This window comes from Dreissena polymorpha, chromosome 8 (genome assembly GCF_020536995.1).
Source record: "Dreissena polymorpha isolate Duluth1 chromosome 8, UMN_Dpol_1.0, whole genome shotgun sequence".
Taxonomy (NCBI): Eukaryota; Metazoa; Mollusca; class Bivalvia; order Myida; family Dreissenidae; genus Dreissena; species Dreissena polymorpha.
This window is the reverse complement of record NC_068362.1, coordinates 45,824,755-45,844,644: the sequence shown is the minus strand read 5'-3', so window position 1 is coordinate 45,844,644 and position 19,890 is coordinate 45,824,755. Positions and strand designations below refer to the sequence as shown.

Here is a 19,890-nt window from a genome sequence, read left to right as displayed (position 1 = left end):
GGTTTTATGCTGGTTGCAAAAGCCATTTTTTCTTTGCTGTGGGAAAGGATTAAGGGTCAAATTTTGGTAAAAATGTGCCTCTATTCTCAATCTCAATAGTGTATATTTGTCTGAAATGACTGCCTAAAATTCTCAACTGAAGGTTTTCAAAAACACACAAAAAAACATTATTATTTTAAATGTGAATGCAACAATTCAGCACCAGAAGCTGAACTTGGGTATATATAATATTTAAAACACTATAATTCTCCTCAATATTGAAATATCTTTTACCAAAAATACCAACAATAATACACCACCAATTTCCTATTTTTTGTCGAAAATGAAATTTTATTTTACCCAATCAAAAAAGCTCAAAGCCGCATAAAAAAAGTGAAAAACCCACTAGAGTTTGAGGCAGCAATGTCAAGTGTTCAGCCAATCAGCTCTGAATTCCTTAGTTACTGTAAAATCATTATTATTGGTGGAGCTTTAAAAAGAAAAAAACTGGCTATTAGATTGGCGAATGTCGGCAGGTGGGCGGAACAAGCTTGTCCGGGCAATAACTATGTCGTTCATTGTGAGATTTTAAAATCATTTGGCACATTTGTTCACCATCATTGGACGGTGTGTCATGCGAAAGAATTATGTCGATATCTCCAAGGTCAAGGTCACATTTTAAGTTCAAAGCTAAAAAAGAGCCATAAATGAGCTTGTCCAGGCCATAACTATGTTGTTCATTGTGTGATTTTAAAATCATTTAGCACATTTGTTCACCATCATTGGACGGTGTGACATGCAAAAGAATTACGACGATATCTCCTAGGTCAAGGTCACACTTGAAGTTCAAAAGTCAAAAATGGTCATAAATGAGCTTGTCCATGTCATTTATTGTGAGATTTTAAAATGACTCTGTACATTAATTTTGTTCACAGTAATTGGACGGTGTGTCATGCAAAAGAATTCAAGAGTTCAAAGGTCAAAATGGCCATAAATGATAATGGAATAATAATTCTTAAAAATCGCCATAAATTAGCTTTTCTTGTTTTGTGAAGACAGCATGCAAAACTGTGTCAATGCAGCATGTGGGGGTATACATCACGTCTGTGACAAAGCTCTCTAGTTATAAATATATTTTTTTGAAAACCTGGTTTTGTGACAATTTTGTCCCTTGTTTTGTTGTTGATTTTGTGAGTTGACTGAGGACTTTTGAATAGAGTTGTATATTTTTGCTGAATTGTTTGTGCATTTTGATCTGAAAAAAACAACACCATGTCAAGGTCATATTGGAGGCAAAGCTGCCAACAAAATATGATTTAGATTAACTTGACTTAGCAGCGTTTTTTCCTCACCACTTTGGGAATGGTACCAGTACCGGTAAAATTGGGGGAAATTAGCGGTGTTTTCATCCAAATTGAGAAATTTATTAATTATGCTGAAAACTATAAAACATGCACAAAAAGTTCCATATTAAAATCATAGTGGTGAGTGATTTCCAGAAAATCCTGTTTTTATTAACACTAAAAATAAGTTTATTAAACAATCTTTTAACTGAAGCAGTGTTTGAGAGTATCAACTGTGTAAATCAGGACTCTGAGCCTCGGGTTCCTTAGGATAACCTGCCTCTGACTCAACCAGGTCAGTAGACTCAACTGTCAGCATCAGTAGACTAAAAAAAAAGCACTCTGAAAATTATATCCCGAGGAAAATGTCGCGGTACAGCATGAGATGCGTGGGTGTTATTATTTATGTAGCGTAGAGAAAAGGAAATATTTTGATTTCACTTAAAACTTTCAATGTTCATTAAATCTAAATTTAATCGCGAGTGATTTCAAATAGACATTTCCTTAAGTATAGTTTGTCTTTATCCATAAATTTTGCTGTTTCAGTGTTTGATGAATCTTGTTAAAGCACAAATAGGGCCATCCTTAAAAATTCTTTTGTTTGGCATAACCCGACCGACCCACTAAAATCTGCCCGACTGAATTATTTTTTTGTCACTTTCCAAAAAAAAATTTTTTTTGCTCGCCGAAAATTCTTTCCGCTACATTTTGCCTTTCCGCTTTTTATCCTTTCCGGTTATTGCATCATTTAATTGAATTCTCTTTCAAGGATATCTAGAATAGCAATGAACAAAACGCGTACCGGTATTTATTTGAGTCGCCTATTTATTTGACATAAGAATATGCGATTTATTAGACTTTAAATACAATTAAACCGCTCCTGTTTTTCTCGTATTCCTTTTAATTAAAATACGCTGCTGTCGTTCAGGATAGTTCAGGAGTTAAAAACAAATTGATTAATTATCACTTTCAATTTAATTCGGCTATCGGCAGAGATGTGTAATATTATGGCCATGTAACTAATTATTTAATTATACTCTTTAATTCAGATCGGTAAATATTCGGAAGAAAGATGAAAAGTGGTTAGCTTAGAAAAATTTATTGACGGGTATTGTCACGTTTTTGTTTCATTTGTTTATCTCTAGCGACCGACCGCTAATTTAAAGGCAGACTGCGATATTAAATGTGTATTCAAATTATACAACATCTGCGCATAAATGACCCAATATTATCCGATTGCTCCACCCTTTCTCACGTTTCATTGGACAACGTCATGTCATGTGAAAGCGAGTTCAATGTTGATTGGCCAGCTACAATGTGCACTTCAATAAAAATAAGGTCAGGTCAAGCGATGTCTAATTGGGTACAGACCGGATTTTGTTAATTGTTCGAATTGCGAACACTTTAATTGAAACAAAGAGACAAATATAGAAAACCAGTCCGGATTAAAATGGCGGAAGTTTTCAACGAAATTTTACTAGATTTTAGAATTTTCGCAATTTAGATTTTTCTTGAGCCAAATTCTCAATATTTTTGCAAATGGCGCAGATGGCTCAAATGGCGAACGACAGCACGAGCATTGCGAACGTGTTTTTATTGGAATAAATGCTCACTATTACAGGGCTTGCGCTGTCGTTCACCATTTGAGAAAACATAGCGAATTTGGCTCAAGAAAAATATAAGTTGCGAATATGCTAAAACTTGTTAAATTTCATTGAAAACATCCGCCATTTTAATCCGGGTTGTTTTGTTTTTTTAACTATTTTTTAGCTCATCTATTTTTTGAAAAAAAATTATGAGCTATTGTCATCACCTTGGCGTCGGCGTTGGCGTCCGGTTAAGTTTTGCGTTTAGGTCCACTTTTCTCAGAAAGTATCAATGCTATTGCATTCAAACTTGGTACACTTACTTACTATCATGAGGGGACTGGGCAGGCAAAGTTAGATAACTCTGGCGTGCATTTTGACAGAATTATGTGCCCTTTTTATACTTAGAAAATTGAAAATTTTGGTTAAGTTTTGCGTTTAGGTCCACTTTTCTCAGTGAGTATCAATGCTATTGCATTCAAACTTGTTACACTTACTTACTATCATGAGGGGACTGGGCAGGCAAAGTTAGATAACTCTGGCATGCATTTTGACAGAATTATGTGCCCTTTTTATACTTAGAAAATTGAAAATTTTGGTTAAGTTTTGTGTTTAGGTCCATTTTTTTCCTTAAGCATCAAAGCTATTGCTTTCATACTTGCAACACTTACTAACTTTCATAAGGGGACTGTGCAGGCAAAGTAATGTAACTCTGACTGGCATTTTGACAGAATTATGTGCCCTTTTTATACTTAGAAAATTGAAAATTTGATTAAGTTTTGTGTTTAGGTCCACTTTATTCCTACAGTATCAAAGCTATTGCTTTCATACTTTCAACACTTATTGACTATCATAAGGGGACCGTGCAGGCAAAGTTATGTAATTCTGACTGGCATTAAGACGGAATTATGGGCCCTTTATACTTAGAAAATTTAAAATTTGGTTAAGATTTATGTCTTGGTCCACTTTACCCCTAAAGTATCATAGATATTGCTTTCATACTTGGAACACTCACAAACTATCATAAGGGTACAGTAAAAGGACAAGTTGCATAACTCTGGTTGTCATTGTTACGGAATTATGGCCCTTTTTTGACTTAGTAACTTTTAATATATGGTTAAATTTTGTGTTTCGATCCACTTTACTTCTTAAGTATCAAGGCTATTGCTTTCAAACTTCAAATACTTTCATGCTATCATGAGGTTACTGTACCTGGCAAGTTGAATTTTACCTTGACCTTTGAATGACCTTGACTCTCAAGGTCAAATTATTAAATTTTGCTAAAATTGCCATAACTTCTTTATTTATGATTAGATTTGATTGATACTTTGACGAAACTACTCTTACCTGACAAACCACAATATACTCCACCCAAACCGCCCCCCGTGCCCTCCCCCTCACCTCCCACCTCCCCCCCACGTCCCCCCTCCCCCCCACCTATTTTTTTTTTTTTTTTTTAAGATCATCTCACAAATGACCACCACACCCTCACACTATACCCCCCCTCCCCCCCCAATTTTTTTTTTTTTTTTTTTTTTCGCTTTTTTGGAAGATAATGTAATAAATGTCCACAACCCCACACTATACACCCCTCTTCACTCCACCCCTCCCTCCTTTGTGATTGAAAATGAGAGTCCCTTCACCTTTAAAAAGAAAATAGATGAGCGGTCTGCACCCGCAAGGCGGTGCTCTTGTTTCTCTTTGTTTCCATGAACGTTTTGAACTGCATATGGTAGCTGGCCAATCAACATTGAGTTCGCTATGGGGTAATATTGTGTAATTCATGCGAGATAATTGAATACAGTTAAAATTGTCGTCTGCCTGCAAAATAATAGCCGATGGCAAAAGTAGTATAAAAAATAAGCAAATGAAAATAAGCGTAACACTCAATAAATTATTTTTAAGCTGATCACTTTACATCTTTCTACCGGCTATCGATCTGAATTAAAGGATGATAATTAAATAACTAGGTACATGTCGAAGATGTTACACCTTTCTGTTCTTGATTGAAATTAAAATGTAATAATTACTTGGTTGTTTTTTACTCACAAACTATGCTATTGTAAAGTTATATGTCAACCAAATAGTATATTAATTACGTATTTGCTAGGTTACTTGTTTTCATTTTCTGTAGTCAAACGATATGCACATTTTCATGTGGAAAATGTGTACAATTTATCGGACTCTTCGGATAAAGTATTTTTTGTTGATTATATTATATTTTCAATGTTCTTTATACAAAAAATAGACTTACGAATACACGTGCGGTGATACGGACGATGCAGAAAAATATTTAACAATTTCCTTTCACGAGGCAGAAGACTTGATGCTTTATTTGATAATTACCTTTCAGTTTGGTATTTGTCGGAGTTCAATTTCAGAAAAAAAATACTAAAAAAAAAAAAATTTCCCTACCTACCTACCCACCCAAATTTACCTGAGTCGGGTTATGCCAAACAAACAATTTTTTAAGGATGGCCTAGAGGCATCAATTTAATATACAGATGAGTTTCAGTATCAATCGATATTTATATTATCCAAATCGTCTGCTACGTGTCATTATAATTATGTTCGATTCTTTCATTGAGTTGTGGCTTCATTTTATTGATCACCGTTGGCTAAGACTGAATGTGGACGCCATTTTGTTCAGTATAAGCCACGCAATCCCATTCTTTTCTGATATGAAAAATCAACCCGGCTCAGCGGGCCGATATAATTTTATTATTTATATTGTATTGGCCCGCTAGATACGAATAACGGCCCGCTCGTGGCATCATTTTGTTACTATTTATGGTAATTATATGTGATATTTACTAGTAAATCTAGTCAAAATTTAAGAACAGTCGTCTACATAGAACACACATTTCTTCTTCAGGAACCAATTTAAGGCTCAGCCCTTGAACACGAAGATATTTCAGAACCCTTCCCTCAAAAAGGTGACGGTGAAGGCCCCAACAGTCCCCGAGGAGTTCCACCTGTCACATAACTTGAAGGCACACGATAAGGAGGCAAAACAGGAGGAGGAGCACTACGAGTTCCATGCCAAGCCTCTCAACAAGAAGATCCTCGAGGGAACTGTGGTGAGCAGATATTTATACCCCTGCAAACAAGAAAGACTGGGTGAAGGTATTTGGAGTCACTCTGTCCGTTTTTCCATAGTTTGTCCAATGGCCTCATTTTTCGCTTTCCCACTCAGAAGCAAAGTGAAAATGGCTAAATTTATGCTGTTTGCTGCTCATCAGTATATTAGGGTTGGAAATGAAGCCTTTAAAACTTGACTCTGGTAAGAAAGGCCTTTCCCAATCAGAAGCAAAGCTATTTGCAAACAGCATAATACCAGAATAGCCTGTGAATAACTGGCAGTCTGTTCAGGTTTTATGCTGTTTGCTGCTCATCTAAGATTTGGAGATGAAGCCTTTAAAACTTGAATATAGTAAGAAAGGTCTTCTATTAAATTTAACTTTCTAAGAGACTACACATGCGTGAAAATACGTATCTAAGTGGTTAATGGTTAATGCTTATCAATTTGTGGAGCTTCTTCTACATTTGGCAAATAAAACTTTAAATTATGACATCACCATGAAGTGTTGATTGTTCAAGACATAGAGAATAATAGGTTAGTGTTGATTATAGATCAGGTTTATTATGCGAGGCTTAGAAAACAAAAAGCACGAGCCTTGGCGAGTGCTTTTTCGTTTTTTTGCCGAGCATGATAAACCTGATCTATAATCAACACTAATCTATTATTCTATTTATCCCACTTTATTTATTTTGTAAACCTTTTTATGTAAACAAAATTAGTTTGACTGGATAATTTCGCTGGATTTATAACGTCATTTCGTCGAAATATTGATGTCATTTCCTGCCGTTGATTATAGATGATATTTAATCAATGGGGCTTTAATCAACCAAAATCGCTGTAAAAGTGGGATAAAATGTTTTCATGCCCAGTGATCCTTGGGTTCCCTAGTTATGTGCCCTTTAACATTTTATATACTGCAAAGACTTTCAAATTTGTCTTTTGTATGTATAGGGACTGTTAGTTATCAAATACTTAAGGATGTTCGATCGTTTTGTGATAATTTTCAAAATATCCGGAATGCTATAATTTTTTGTATGGTGATTAATGAATCTGTATCTGAAATTAATATAAAATAAAAAAGAGAGGTCACCGTGAATAATTTTGAGATAACGAAGGTTTTTAAATGCCATGTGCGTTTGAAAAAAGGTCATTTTTGCGGGGCATAAATTTGGGGGTTCGGTAAAATGTTTTTGTGTAATACATTTAAAATGGCATAATAGTATTGAGATTGCATTAGATTAGCAACTGTAACATGTGTATTATCATAGTGAACAGTTTTAAAACCAAAAATTATGGAAATCTTAAAAAATAATGAGAAATAAGTATGAATAGTTTTTTGTTTGTTTTGAATTTTTTATTGCACAGTTCAAAATAGATAACATGCAATACAGATACATATTTCTGTTGATGTAATATTCATATTCATTTGAAGTTCTCAATAATTAAAGGAAACTAGCTAAGCATTAAAATGAAGTAAAGAAATTGATAGGTCACCGTGGATTTTTTTTTGCTATAGACATTTTAATATGGACTTAATTTCAAAAATACAATGACTAACATTGTTATAGTAATTAAAACATATCTATATAATAACTGCTCCATAACAATCAAATTATCAACTGAAATCTGATACACGTAGAAATATTTATAATGTATATTGTTATGAAAATATTTCAGATGTAACAACTGAAAAAACAATGTTGATGTTCATATAAACATCTTAAATTACCCCACCCACCTGTTACCCATGTTGTTGGTTGTAAATTGAACATATGTATTAGGTATTTTAAAATTAATTTTAGAACTGTGTGATGTGTATTTAAAGACAAGAGGCCATGATGGCCCTGTATCGCTCCACTGCTGAAAAAAAGACTGAAACAAATATTCTCCGCATGTGCAGATACTTAAATATAGGCCCTATTTAAGCACATGTACAATTTTGTGACCACCTGGGCTGGGTCAAATTTAACCCCAGGGGCATAATTTGAGCAAACTTTGTAGAGGACTACTATATCTCACTCCATACAAAATGTGGTGACCCTAAGTCTTAGATGTAGAGTTAAGGACAAGAATATTTTTAAAGTTTTCACAAAATAAGCAAGATACAAGCGTATATAATGTTCAATTTTGTGACCTGCGGGTCAGGGTCAAATTTGACCCAAAGTAACAAACTTGGTAGATGACTATAAGATGTTCCTGCATACCAAATTTGGTAGCCATAGTCAGAATGGTTTGCGACAAGATTTTTTAAGATTTCACAAAATAGGCGCTTTATAAGCGTTTATTAAATTTTGTGACCCCCCGCGGCAGGGTCAAAGTTGACCCCAGAGGCATTATTTGAACAAATTTGGTAGAGGTTTATAAACTGTCACTACATACCAAATTTGGTAGCCCTAGGCCCAATAGATATGGACAATTTTTTTTTAAGTTTTCACAAATTAAGCACTTTATAAACATATGTTCAGTTTTGTAACCCCCCGGGCAGTTTCAAATTTAACCCAAGGGGCATAATTTGAACAAACTTGGTAGAGAACTATTACATGTCACTACATACCAAATTTGGTAGCCCTATGCCATACTAATATGAACAAGAAGATTTTTAAAGTTTTCACAAAAAATGCCTAATATAAGCATATGTTCAATTTTGTGAACCTCAGGGCAGGGTCAAACTTGACCCTAGGGGCATAATTTGAACAAACTTGGTAGAGGACTATAAGATGCCACTACATACCAAATTTGGAAGCCCAAGGCCCAATGGTTATGGACGAAAAAATATGTGAAGTTTTCACAAAATAGACCCTATATAAGCATATGTTCAATTTTGTGACCCCGGGGCAGGGTCAAATTTGACCCCAGGGGCATAATTTGAACAACGTTGAAAGAGGAACATTCCTGAGAAATTTCATCACAATTGGACCAGTAGTTTAGGAGAAGAAGATGTTTAAAGGAAACGTTCAGGCACGCACGCACGACGGACACAGAATCATAACATAAGCCCTGCTGGCCTTTGGCCAGTGAAGCTTAAAACAACAAAGAATACAATAAGCTGGGCAATTATGTTTCACACACCATCTGTGGTTTAATGCACTGCCAAAAATATCTTACAACTAAGGTGAAACATGAGAAATACAACTGACATAAGAATCACAACTATGTTCGTCATCGAGAAGGAAAAACAATTATGTAACAGCTATTAGATTTCATAGCTTATCTATATACAAGATGCAAATTACAATTGGTTAGATGTCAGGCAACAAATAACTCGCTTTTGTACATATTATTTTCTTTGATTTTGTTACTCTGATTTGTCTGTTTGTAACCTCTGACAGGGGGCTCCTCAAACCACTCAGTCCGTTTCTTTTTGATACATGACTCAAATGTTTAAGTTGAAATCCACTTCCTGCAACTTTCCTTGCAACACCTTGACTTATAAATTTTGTATCAATTATGGTTTGTAAAGATTTGATGTTGGAAGCAACATTTAGTTACACATTGTATGACACTGCTCGGTAAAAGCTGAATGAATATTTGTTAACAATTTTTGGTCAAGAGGAACAGAGTTCACTAACTTTTGTAAAGCTAAAATATCCTGTATAGCGCCATGTGCCATGTATAATTCACCAATGACGTCTTTAACTAAATGTTCCCGCTTATATGATTTCATATTTGGTAATATTTCCTTTAACATTTTTAAGTATCTAAAAAGCCACAAATATTTTGCTGAAACTCAAACATTTTTCAACAAGTATGGATAGCACGGAGCAACACTTTACAATCAAAAGACTCTATATTATGCCCAACTAAAATAATTGGTGAACATTTCTGTAAGAATGTTATAAAACTTGTCAATGCAGATTTGATGGGGACAGCTGTTACTGTTTGTCTCTTGACAAGCATAGAGTCGCTAACAACTGTTACTCCAGTTATTTCTGACGCTTGCAAGGAAATCTTCTTCTCATGCATCACATATGTTGAAAATTGACCAGTTGAATGCACTGCAGCTATCTGAATTATGTAAGAAGTGTGCTCTGAAAAAACAAAACAAAAATTTTAAATAGAAATTGCACAAAATCCATTTTAGCCCCGTTAATCACAGAGCCCTGGGTCGCTCCCCCAAGTACAATGTAAACTTCTTAAATTACATTTGAAGTGTTTACAATAAATATAAAAGGGAAAAACATTGCCCCCCACCAGGACAGGACTTTTTTTTAAGCTTAATGTGAACAATCGTAGAAGAGGTTCCTTCACATTCATTCTCTATGCATTGTGGTTTAAGAGAATTTTCAGTTGAAGGGTTATTGATCGGAAACAATTTTCACACTTATTGTGACCTTTGACTAAGTGACCATAATTTAAATGGGGGTTATATACTGTCCAATCCCTATGCACATGGAGAGTAAAAAGCCAATCAGTGAAAAAGTTGACAAATTTTTGATCGGAAACTTAATGATCTACCCACAGACAAACATCCAGCAAAACAATATTAACTCTCTCTTCCAAGGGGGGCATAATAACTGTTATTATGAAAATTGAAACGCTCTTTTCTTCCATTCAAGGATATATCAAAGTAAGTTGTTGGCATCTAATGATCTTATGTATTCATAAATCTGAAGAAGCGAAGATAAGAGTGTTTAAATTCTTAAATGATGCACAATAATATACTAAAGCCAGTTGTGGGTAATGTAACATTGCATCATCTAAGTGGTATTTACTATCATTTTATCAATAAAGATTAAGAATGATGTATTATATGAAAAATGAGAAATTAGTCTGAATATAACTCTTGTTGCAATTCAATCATATGCTAGGTTGACCAACAATTCACACGATATCTCTGACACATTGAGTTACTCAGCAGTAGCAGGTTGAATTATGTTATACATGTAAGTAAATATGTATATTTTTTAATAGAAGTTCAACTTTGGAGATTTAGAGTACCTAAATACCTGAATTGGACCAAGATAAACTTCTGTATGTGCAACACTGTGAATAAGGAATATGTTAAAAATAAACTTTACCTAACCCTCTTGTTTCCAAATCAAATAAAACAAATTCCTTCCCAGTAGTGTCTAGCCCTGCTTGACCAGGCTTGGGTATAGGTGGGGGTATAGTTGTAACTTCAACGTCTTGGTCCTCTATGTTTGAACTGTATGTTGGTCCCACTCGTACTTCTTGCACTTTCCTTTGAATGCCTGAACAGAAAAACAGAATTTCAAATTGGAACATTTGCTTGCACATTCATGGGTTATCTCCGATTTTTATTTAAAGAAATGATTACACAGCACATTAATGCTTTTACAATAATCAATTTACAAACATTAGCATATGCTTTTAAATGTTACTACTACTTTGCATATATAATTGATGGATCTATTGATACAATCTACAACAAGAAATGTGTCCACACGACACGGATGCCCCAAACTCCAACTTTGTAACTATATAAAAAAATAATCCATACAATTGTAAGAAACCCAGTTTGGTGAAGATCGGATGAAAACTACTTGAATTAGAGAGAAGGCACGACAAGTGTGAGGGACTGACCGACCCACGGACAGTGCGAAAACTATGTCGCCAATTGGGGGCATACAAATGAAGAATACTGTGTTTTAAATATAAAATGCCCATAATTAAAAATACCGTTCGAGTTTTTAGTCTTATGCGTCACTGTTTTGCTGCACGAGTAACAGCTATAGCCTTTCTTTTTTTGTGCTGAAGGTCATGGAGAAGGGCCAGTTTCGATGTGAAAGTCCCAGGTGAAACACCCAGTTTTTGATTTACCTGAAACAGATTGCAGTAAATGACAGAACAGTTGACAATGCACAATGCTAGAATATGCTTATGCGGAATAAAATAATATGAAATAATGTCACTAATTTACAAAAGTTACAACATTTTATAAGACCTAGTGATCTACATACACACAAATAAGAATTAATTCAAGCCCTTTATTTTCAAAACCAATACGTATTTGACAAATTGAGAATATTTATGTTTTGTAAACTTGTAAATTTTCATATTTATTATCGGTATTAATAACTAGGACTGCAGGAAGAAAATAAACTTATGTCACTTTAAAATATACATGTTTAACTAAGGACAACCATTCACATTCTACTGTAATTGTGTTTACTGGCAGTAAATCAGACAAAATATGAAGGAAAAATATAGCAAGTACAAAATAAAAAATGTATGCATGTAGACTACACGCGAATTACTTAGAGATAACTATCTGAATGTATTCAAAAGTATCAGTAATTTAGACAATAAATCATGATATAATGCACGGTGCATTATGCACCAATGTACCAAAAACACAAAGAAGTCTTACCCAAATGCAAGCTTTGTGATCATGTCATAAACTCTGCCATGTTTCCGTCCAGAAGCCACATTATTTACTGCACCACAATTGCTAAACTGTATGTCCAAAACACATGCCTGTCCGAAATCCCTGCTTTCTACAGTGTTAAGTAAATTCATGGGCACTTGACAAGCACTGCATGCTAAAAGCGATTCGTTCAATGTGTCGAGTTCAACGACACGTCTTCCAATTTTATATCCAACTAGCATCGCTGTTGTCACATGTGGTCACGCTTACCGACGAACCGATAGAAAAATCGTCAAAATAACAGTGGTCATACCGGAAATCCTGATTGTCGGTGGAAATAGTCTTTCTATTGAAATCCACATTGTTCTTTTGAACGTTGTTGTTTTCAATACCTTTTAAGTTTCGTTTTGTATTCCGAATTATATCCAAATTAGACATTTTAAATGAAAATTATTAAGCCAAGTATCTGATTCTCATTGTTGACAAATTATCGTTTCGTTATCAATAGACGCTTGTATTTGCACAGAAAATAACATCCACAGCGTAAGCAAGCGTTTCATCGATGTCGATCACGAAGTGACGTCAAGCAATCGAACGCTTGGTTTCAATGCAGTAAATCTCGAAAATATGTAAATGCCGAAAATTTAAAGGCGCATAATCAAAACAGTAAAACTAGAATTTACACTCGTTTATTCCAACCTAATATTTTGAAACCGTGAAAATATATAAAGGTTTTTAATTTTCACGATATAGTGAATCAATTACCGTAAAGTGGAAACGATCGAACATCCTTAATTCCTCAATATTTTAGGTCCAGATCATTTTCAAAATAAGGCTTTCATTTTGATAGGATGTGAAGAACTATATATAAGCAGTGCTCCAGCTAGGATTTGAAAAGGGCAGGGGGGCTTTTTTGTCAAAAGGGCACTTTCGGCGCGCAGTATTTTGTAAAAAGGGCACGTTCGAGCGCGCGGGTGTTTCTGGAATGCTTCCTATTGCATGTTAATTTATATGTTATAAATAATTGTATTATTCCCATTATTATTAAACCATTCAAATATAATGTCTACAATGAGGATTAAACTAATTACAATGTAATAAGGGATTTATGAATTATCATATGTAAAAAAAAAAAAAAAAATTTTTAGGGGGGGGGGGGGGCAGGGCGGAGGTTCGGGAGGGCAGGGCGCGGCGCCCTTCGATTTAGGCCTAGCTGGAGCACTGATAAGGGAAAATGAACCTTGTCAGCCCAAAGGGAGGGGGGGGTCTGGGAAAAACTGATTTGATGTCCGCACAGGCTAATCGTGGGCAACACTTTCCACTTTTAATGTTTATTCATTCAAAGGATGTCACTTCTTAACGAAAAATCAGTCAAGGCAAAACGGGTGTTGTCGTTAAGTAGCCTGTGTGAACTGCACATGCTTATTTGGGAAAACGCATTATACCCTGTTGTTCTGTTTGCATAGACAAATAAATGACAGTGAAAGCTATATATGTCCTTGAGTGAGACTCCAATAGATTGCAGTGCATACTGTTGTGTTTGCAGTGCATACTGTTGTGTTTGCAGGGTCTGAAGGAGCCCAAGCGACTGCCTCTCACCAAGCCAGAGTCTCCTGCCTTCGCCCTGAAGCACCGAGCCAGGATCCCTGCACCTGAGGAACAAACTGTATGTAGGAGGACTGGTTTTAGATTAAACTGTATGTAGAAGGACTGGTTTGAGAACAAACTGTATGTAGGAGGACTGGTTTAAGATCAAACTGTATGTAGGACTGGTTTGAGATCAAACTGTATGTAGGAGGACTGGTTTTATATCAAACTGTTTGTAGGAGGACTGCTTTTAGATCAAACTGTATGTAGGAGGACTTATTTCAGATTCGTAGGGATTGTTCACTTTGAAAACTTTAAAGTGAACAAAATATTCTTTTTAACCAGGTTTTCCGAAGAAAAAAACTGTTTATTAGATTGGCGATGTCGGCAGGTGGGCTGGCGGGCGGAACAAGCTTGTCCGGGCCATAACTTTGTCGTTCATTGTCAGATTTTAAAATAATTTGGCACATTTGTTCACCATCATTAGACGCTGTGTGGTGTGAAAGAATTATGTCAATATCTCCAAGGTCAAGGTCACAATTTGAGTTTGAAGGTAAAAAATGGCCATAAATGAGCTTGTCAGGGCCATAACTTTGTCGTTCATTGTCAGATTTTAAAATCATTTGGCACATTTGTTCATCATCATTAGACAGTGTGTCGCGCGAAAGAATTACGTCGATATCTCCAACGTCAAGGTCTCAATTTGAGTTTGAAGGTCAAAAATGGCCATAAATGAGCTTGTCCGGGCCATTACTTTGTGATTCATTGTGAGATTTTACAATTATTTGGCACATTTGTTCACCATTATTAGACGGTGTGTCGCGCGAAAGAATCACGTCGATATCTCCAAGGTCAAGGTCACAATTTGAGTTTGAAGGTCAAAAATGGCCATAAATGAGCTTGTCTGGGCCATTACTATGACATTCATTGTGACATTTAAAAATCATTTGGCACATTTGTTCACCATTATGGGACGGTGTGTGGCGCGAAAGAATTACGTCAATATCTCCAAGGTCACGGTCGCCACAACTAAAAATAGATTGATTTTGAAACAACTATGCAGTGCTCCAGCTAGGCCTAAATCAAAGGGCGCCGCGCCCTGCTTTCCCGAACCTCCGCCCTGCCCCCCAAACATCCGCCCTGCCCCCCCCCCCCCCCCTCCCTCAAAAAAAACATGATAATTCATAAATCTCTTATTACATTGTAATTAGTTTAATCCTCATTGTAGACATTATATTTTAATGGTTTAATAATAATGGGAATAATACAATTATTTATAACATATAAATTAACATGCAATAGAAAGCATTCCAGAAACACCCGCGCGCTTGAACGTGCCCTTTTCACAAAATACTGCGCGTCGAAAGTGCCCTTTTGACAAGAAAGCCACCCTGCCCTTTTCAAATTCTAGCTGGAGCACTGAACTATGTAACTATGAACAATCAGTCACTATACACATTTTGATTTTGAGTTGTCTCTCTTTATCAGACTTTTTTTTCTAATTTAAATCAAGGTCAATTTTACACAAGGGGGTTAACAATTCACATTTGTATTGTTTCCCTTTATCAGACTTTTTTTCAACTGGAAACCTGGTGTTGTGACAATTTTGTGCCTTGTTTTTGCCTGTTTAATTGTTGTATTCAATAACTATGCAGAATATGACTTGCAATGTAGCAGCTTGTCTAGTCTTTGGTAGCATGACTTTTCGTAAAAAAAAGAATTAAAACGGAAAATCTCTTTAACACAGGATCATTAATAGTGTTCAGAAAATCATTCTGTCCACAGAATCAGGAAAAGCCTACGACCCGCAATGGCCCAGTTTACTACAATAGCCTACCTTTTCTTATAAAATCATTTAACAGTGTAAGATAACAGCATGGATAGAAACTAACTTTAAAGTTGTTTGCCCAGAAACTATCTCTAGTACTTTGGTTGTCCAGACAGGCCACTATCTCTAGTACTTTGCTTGCACAGACAGGCACAGGGGTTTTTTACCTTATATAACAGACGCCGAATATCGGCGTCTTCCCCCACCAAATTAGGCTGTTTTTTCCCCTTTTCAGAACCAAAAATTCCCCCTTAAAAAAAAAAAAAAAAAAAAAAAAAAAATTTTATAGAAAGATGTGCCTCATGATTATAATATTTCAATTCTATTTCAATTTAATCCTGCAAAACGTAATAAATTATGAAAAAAAACAATGAATATAGTGCAAACATGTAAAAAAAGTATTGTAATAATGAGAGAGTAAGTAAACAAATCCCCCAAAAAGGGGAACGCCGCGAAAATTCCCACGCGCACAATTTTTCCCCAAAAGTGGAAAATCCCGCGTAAAATTTCCCCCCCATAAGGGCTAAAGGCCCCTTCCCCCACAACCCCCCAAAAAAACCGAGGCAACTATCTCTAGTACTTTGGTTGCCCAGGCAACTATCTATTGCTTTGGCTGCCCAGGGAAAGAATCAAGAGCCCTGAGCCAAGTTTACATCAAAATTATCTAATGCTTACTTTGACTCGATGATTATTGTCATTGTATAAGCCTGAATCTTCAATCTATATAAATATAATGTGATAAACAGTGGGGGAAAAAGTTTCAAGGTTTTCTAAAAGCTAGTTGCCTTGTCAGAATTACAATTTTTTTTTAATTACTTCGCGAGCCTAAAGCTGCTTGCCCCAGCCAAACTTCCAACGGTCAACCACTATTTTCTCTCTCTGTAACAGTTTAATGAAATTATCATATTGTCTTCAGGAGCCTGAGAAGCCTACGACCCGGCGTCGGCCCATCCCACACACGGGCGTGCCGTTCCAGATCCAGCTGTCACATAAGACAACAGAGCCCGAGCCCTTCGCGTTTGAGGAGCGAGAGAAGAGACGGGCGGTGGAGCGGGGGCGCAAGATTGAACAGATCTTGGAGGAGGAGGCCAAGGTAGGCAGCGCTCCTCTTGACTTAACTCTTTCAGTGCTGGAACCGTATTTTGAAGGCCTTTGCAAACAGTTTGGATCCAGATGAGACGCCACAGAACGTGGCGTCTCATCAGGATCCAAACTGTTTGCTATTCTGAAAGTATTCTTTTTTTAAAAATACGCAGAAAATGCTAATTTTAGAAATTCAGCAGACGACATTTTAGCAGACGACAAATTTCCCAGCATGCAAAGGGTTAAAGTACTTTAATAGCCAAATTGACTTGAGAATATTGAAATTATTCTCATGTATGCTATTTTAATGCAAACAGTTGTACTCAAATTCAAGTTGTATTTAGCCAAATTAGCTGATTTGTGGCTGTTGGCAAATGGCAGAGTGAGCTGGGTTAGGGTGTTGGAAAGTCATGATGCTTTGAAATTTCGTGGGAGGCTGAAATTACATTTTTGAAAACTGGGATGTTTATTGTAACCTACCGGTGAAACTGGAGGGGACTTATGGTCTGCGCTCTGTGCGTCAGTCTGTCTGTCAGTTCGTCAAACTTTTCTGGATCCTGCGATAACTTTAAAAGCTCTTCATATTTTTTCATGAAACTTGGAACATGGACAGATGGCCATATGGAGATTATGCACATCAATTCATTTTGTTCCATCAAAAATTTTGGTTGCTATGGCAACAAATATTGAAGAAAAAAAACTGACAATGGTGAATTTTCACTGGTAGGGGACCATATTGCTTGGCAATCTCTTGTTTTTTAACACTTTGATGTTGTCATTTGGTGATGAATTGAACATGACTTATAGATATAAGGTGGCATTAACGATTGACCCAAGCAGAAGTTATTAAATAAACTTTTATACACCTCATGTACCTTTTTTAAGTGTAAAAGTTATAATCAAAAAGGAATTTTAAAATTCAATTTTTTTTATGATTGGTGTTTTCGTTTTTTTGCAATATGCAGCCAATTTTAAGAACAATAAAACACTGATTCTGTTGTGTGGCATGATATTTGGCGAGCTACCTCAGTTTGTGTAGGTCCTATTTTGAGAAAAAATATACGTGTTTCTATTGGGAATAGGGCTGAATACTGGTCCTGCATTTGAATGAACCCCCCCCCCCCCCCACACACACACACACACTCTGCTTATGAAATTATATCTTCAGCTATTCACCCACACCCCACACACTAGATTCGGTTTCGGACAAAGTGTAAGTGTAAATCAGGGAATCAATGTTTTCAGAACCGTGAGTTCCATGCCCAGCCCCTGCCAGACCATGAGCCCCACCTGCCCCCCAAGAGGACCCGCCCCTTGACTGTGCAGAAACCCTTCAACCTTGACACTGATGTGAGAGGGGCCAAGAAGACTGAGGAGTGGCTCAAGAAGGTAGTAAGTGTACTAGCGAGCAAGTAAGACCATGATCCATGGAAGCACAAACTACTTTACAAGATTCCCTTGTACTGGTTTACCGGACACGTTTCTGATACTGGTCCGGAGGGCATAATCCGTAACAAGTAAGAATGAAACACAATACCAGTGCCCACATCTAATTCAAAACACTGAATGTACATCATGAGTGTTATTCACTCCAAGATGTACATGTTTTTGTCCCCTACCGGTTTCATCGGAAGGGACTTATGGTTTGCGCTCTGTGTGTCTGTCCGTCTGTCTGTGAGTCGGTCTGTCACACTTTTCTGAATCCTGCGATAACTTTAAAAGTTCTTAATATTTTTTCATGAAACTTGAAACATGGATAGATGGTAATATGGAAATTATGCATGTCATTTCATTTTGTTCCTAGGTCAAAAATTCTGGTTGCTATGGCAACAAATAGACTAGAAATACTGCTGAAAATGGTGGTTTTCTGGATCCTGCGATAAATTTAAGTTTTTAATATTTTTTCATGAAACTTGCAACATGGATAGATGGCAATATGGACATTATGCATGTCATTTCATTGTGTTTCTACGTCAAAAATTGTGGTTGCTATGGCCAAAAAAATTATAATCTGAAAATGGTGGAATTTCTGACAAATTTTGGAGCCAGTAGGGGACCATATTGCTTGACAATAGCCTTTTTTGTGTTGTTTTTTTCAATCATTGAGAACAAATTGGAAATATTTCATTTGGACAATCTGTTAACACGTCATTTTAATGTGAGTTACAACATAAGATTGCCCGACTTCTTATGAAGAAGATATTTATCTTACTGTGTGAAAACGAGGCTTAATACATTTGCATTAAGTTTTGTCCCAGAATAGCCTTGCACAGTCTGATAAAGCTTATAAGGAACAACACTTTCCATCTTTATTGTATTTTTGGTAAAAGGAAGTTTATACCAGGGGTTGAAGAATTTTTCCAGAGCCACTCGCCCTGCAGGCCGAGTAGGCCTGACAATCCACTCGCCCTTCACTTTAATCTACTTGCCCTGCATTAAAAAAAATAGATATCTATATTTATAGTTATGATCAACCAGAACCTTTTAAACCTACTTAACATAGTGACACTAAACTGCAAACAAATTAACTACATTATCTGATGGATTATATTTGCTTTCCTTACATTTTCTGCACCTCTTTCCTTTTCTCAATTCTTTCCGCTTCTCGTTTTGACGACCTTTCTAATTCTTTCTGTTTCCTGTCGCAACCATCTTGCAGATATTTTAAAATCGAACCCTTTTCCATTTTAATATTTCAAACGAACTTTTACTGAAAGACACGGTTACAATATGGTAAATTTTGCTTCTGAGGCTTCTGATCACGAAATTCGGAATTATTCTGTTTATTCATGTATCTATTTTTTCTGTTTATTTTTAATTAACCAGGTTTTCCGAAGGAAAAAACTGGTTATTAGATTGGCAAATGCGGGCTGGCTGGCGGGCGGAACAAGCTTGTCCGGGCCATAACTATGTCGTTCATTGTCAGATTTTAAAATCATTTGGCACATTTGTTCACCATCATTGGACGGTGTGTCGCGCGAAATAATTACGTCGATATCTCCAAGGTCAAGGTCACACTTTGAGTTCAAAGGTCAAAAATGGCCATAAATGAGCTTGTCCTGGCCATAACTATG

General features: G+C 36.2%; 1 protein-coding gene and 1 long non-coding RNA gene across 2 annotated transcripts in view; one reads left to right on the top strand and one right to left on the bottom strand.

The window, feature by feature from the left end:
- LOC127840938 (targeting protein for Xklp2 homolog) overlaps nt 1-19,890 on the top strand; it is a 51,371-nt gene that overhangs the window by 24,382 nt on the left and 7,099 nt on the right. Inside the window, exons 8-11 of the mRNA XM_052369405.1 lie at nt 5,784-5,988; nt 13,886-13,984; nt 16,650-16,826; nt 18,062-18,208. Of these exons, the coding sequence (XP_052225365.1) occupies nt 5,784-5,988; nt 13,886-13,984; nt 16,650-16,826; nt 18,062-18,208 (628 nt within the window). The remainder of the gene's footprint in view (nt 1-5,783; nt 5,989-13,885; nt 13,985-16,649; nt 16,827-18,061; nt 18,209-19,890) is intronic.
- On the bottom strand, nt 10,820-13,109 carry LOC127840945 (uncharacterized). The gene is made up of 3 exons (XR_008030641.1): nt 12,322-13,109; nt 11,631-11,771; nt 10,820-11,182 (listed from the first exon to the last, which is right to left on the bottom strand). It is a non-coding gene; the product is annotated as an uncharacterized LOC127840945 (long non-coding RNA).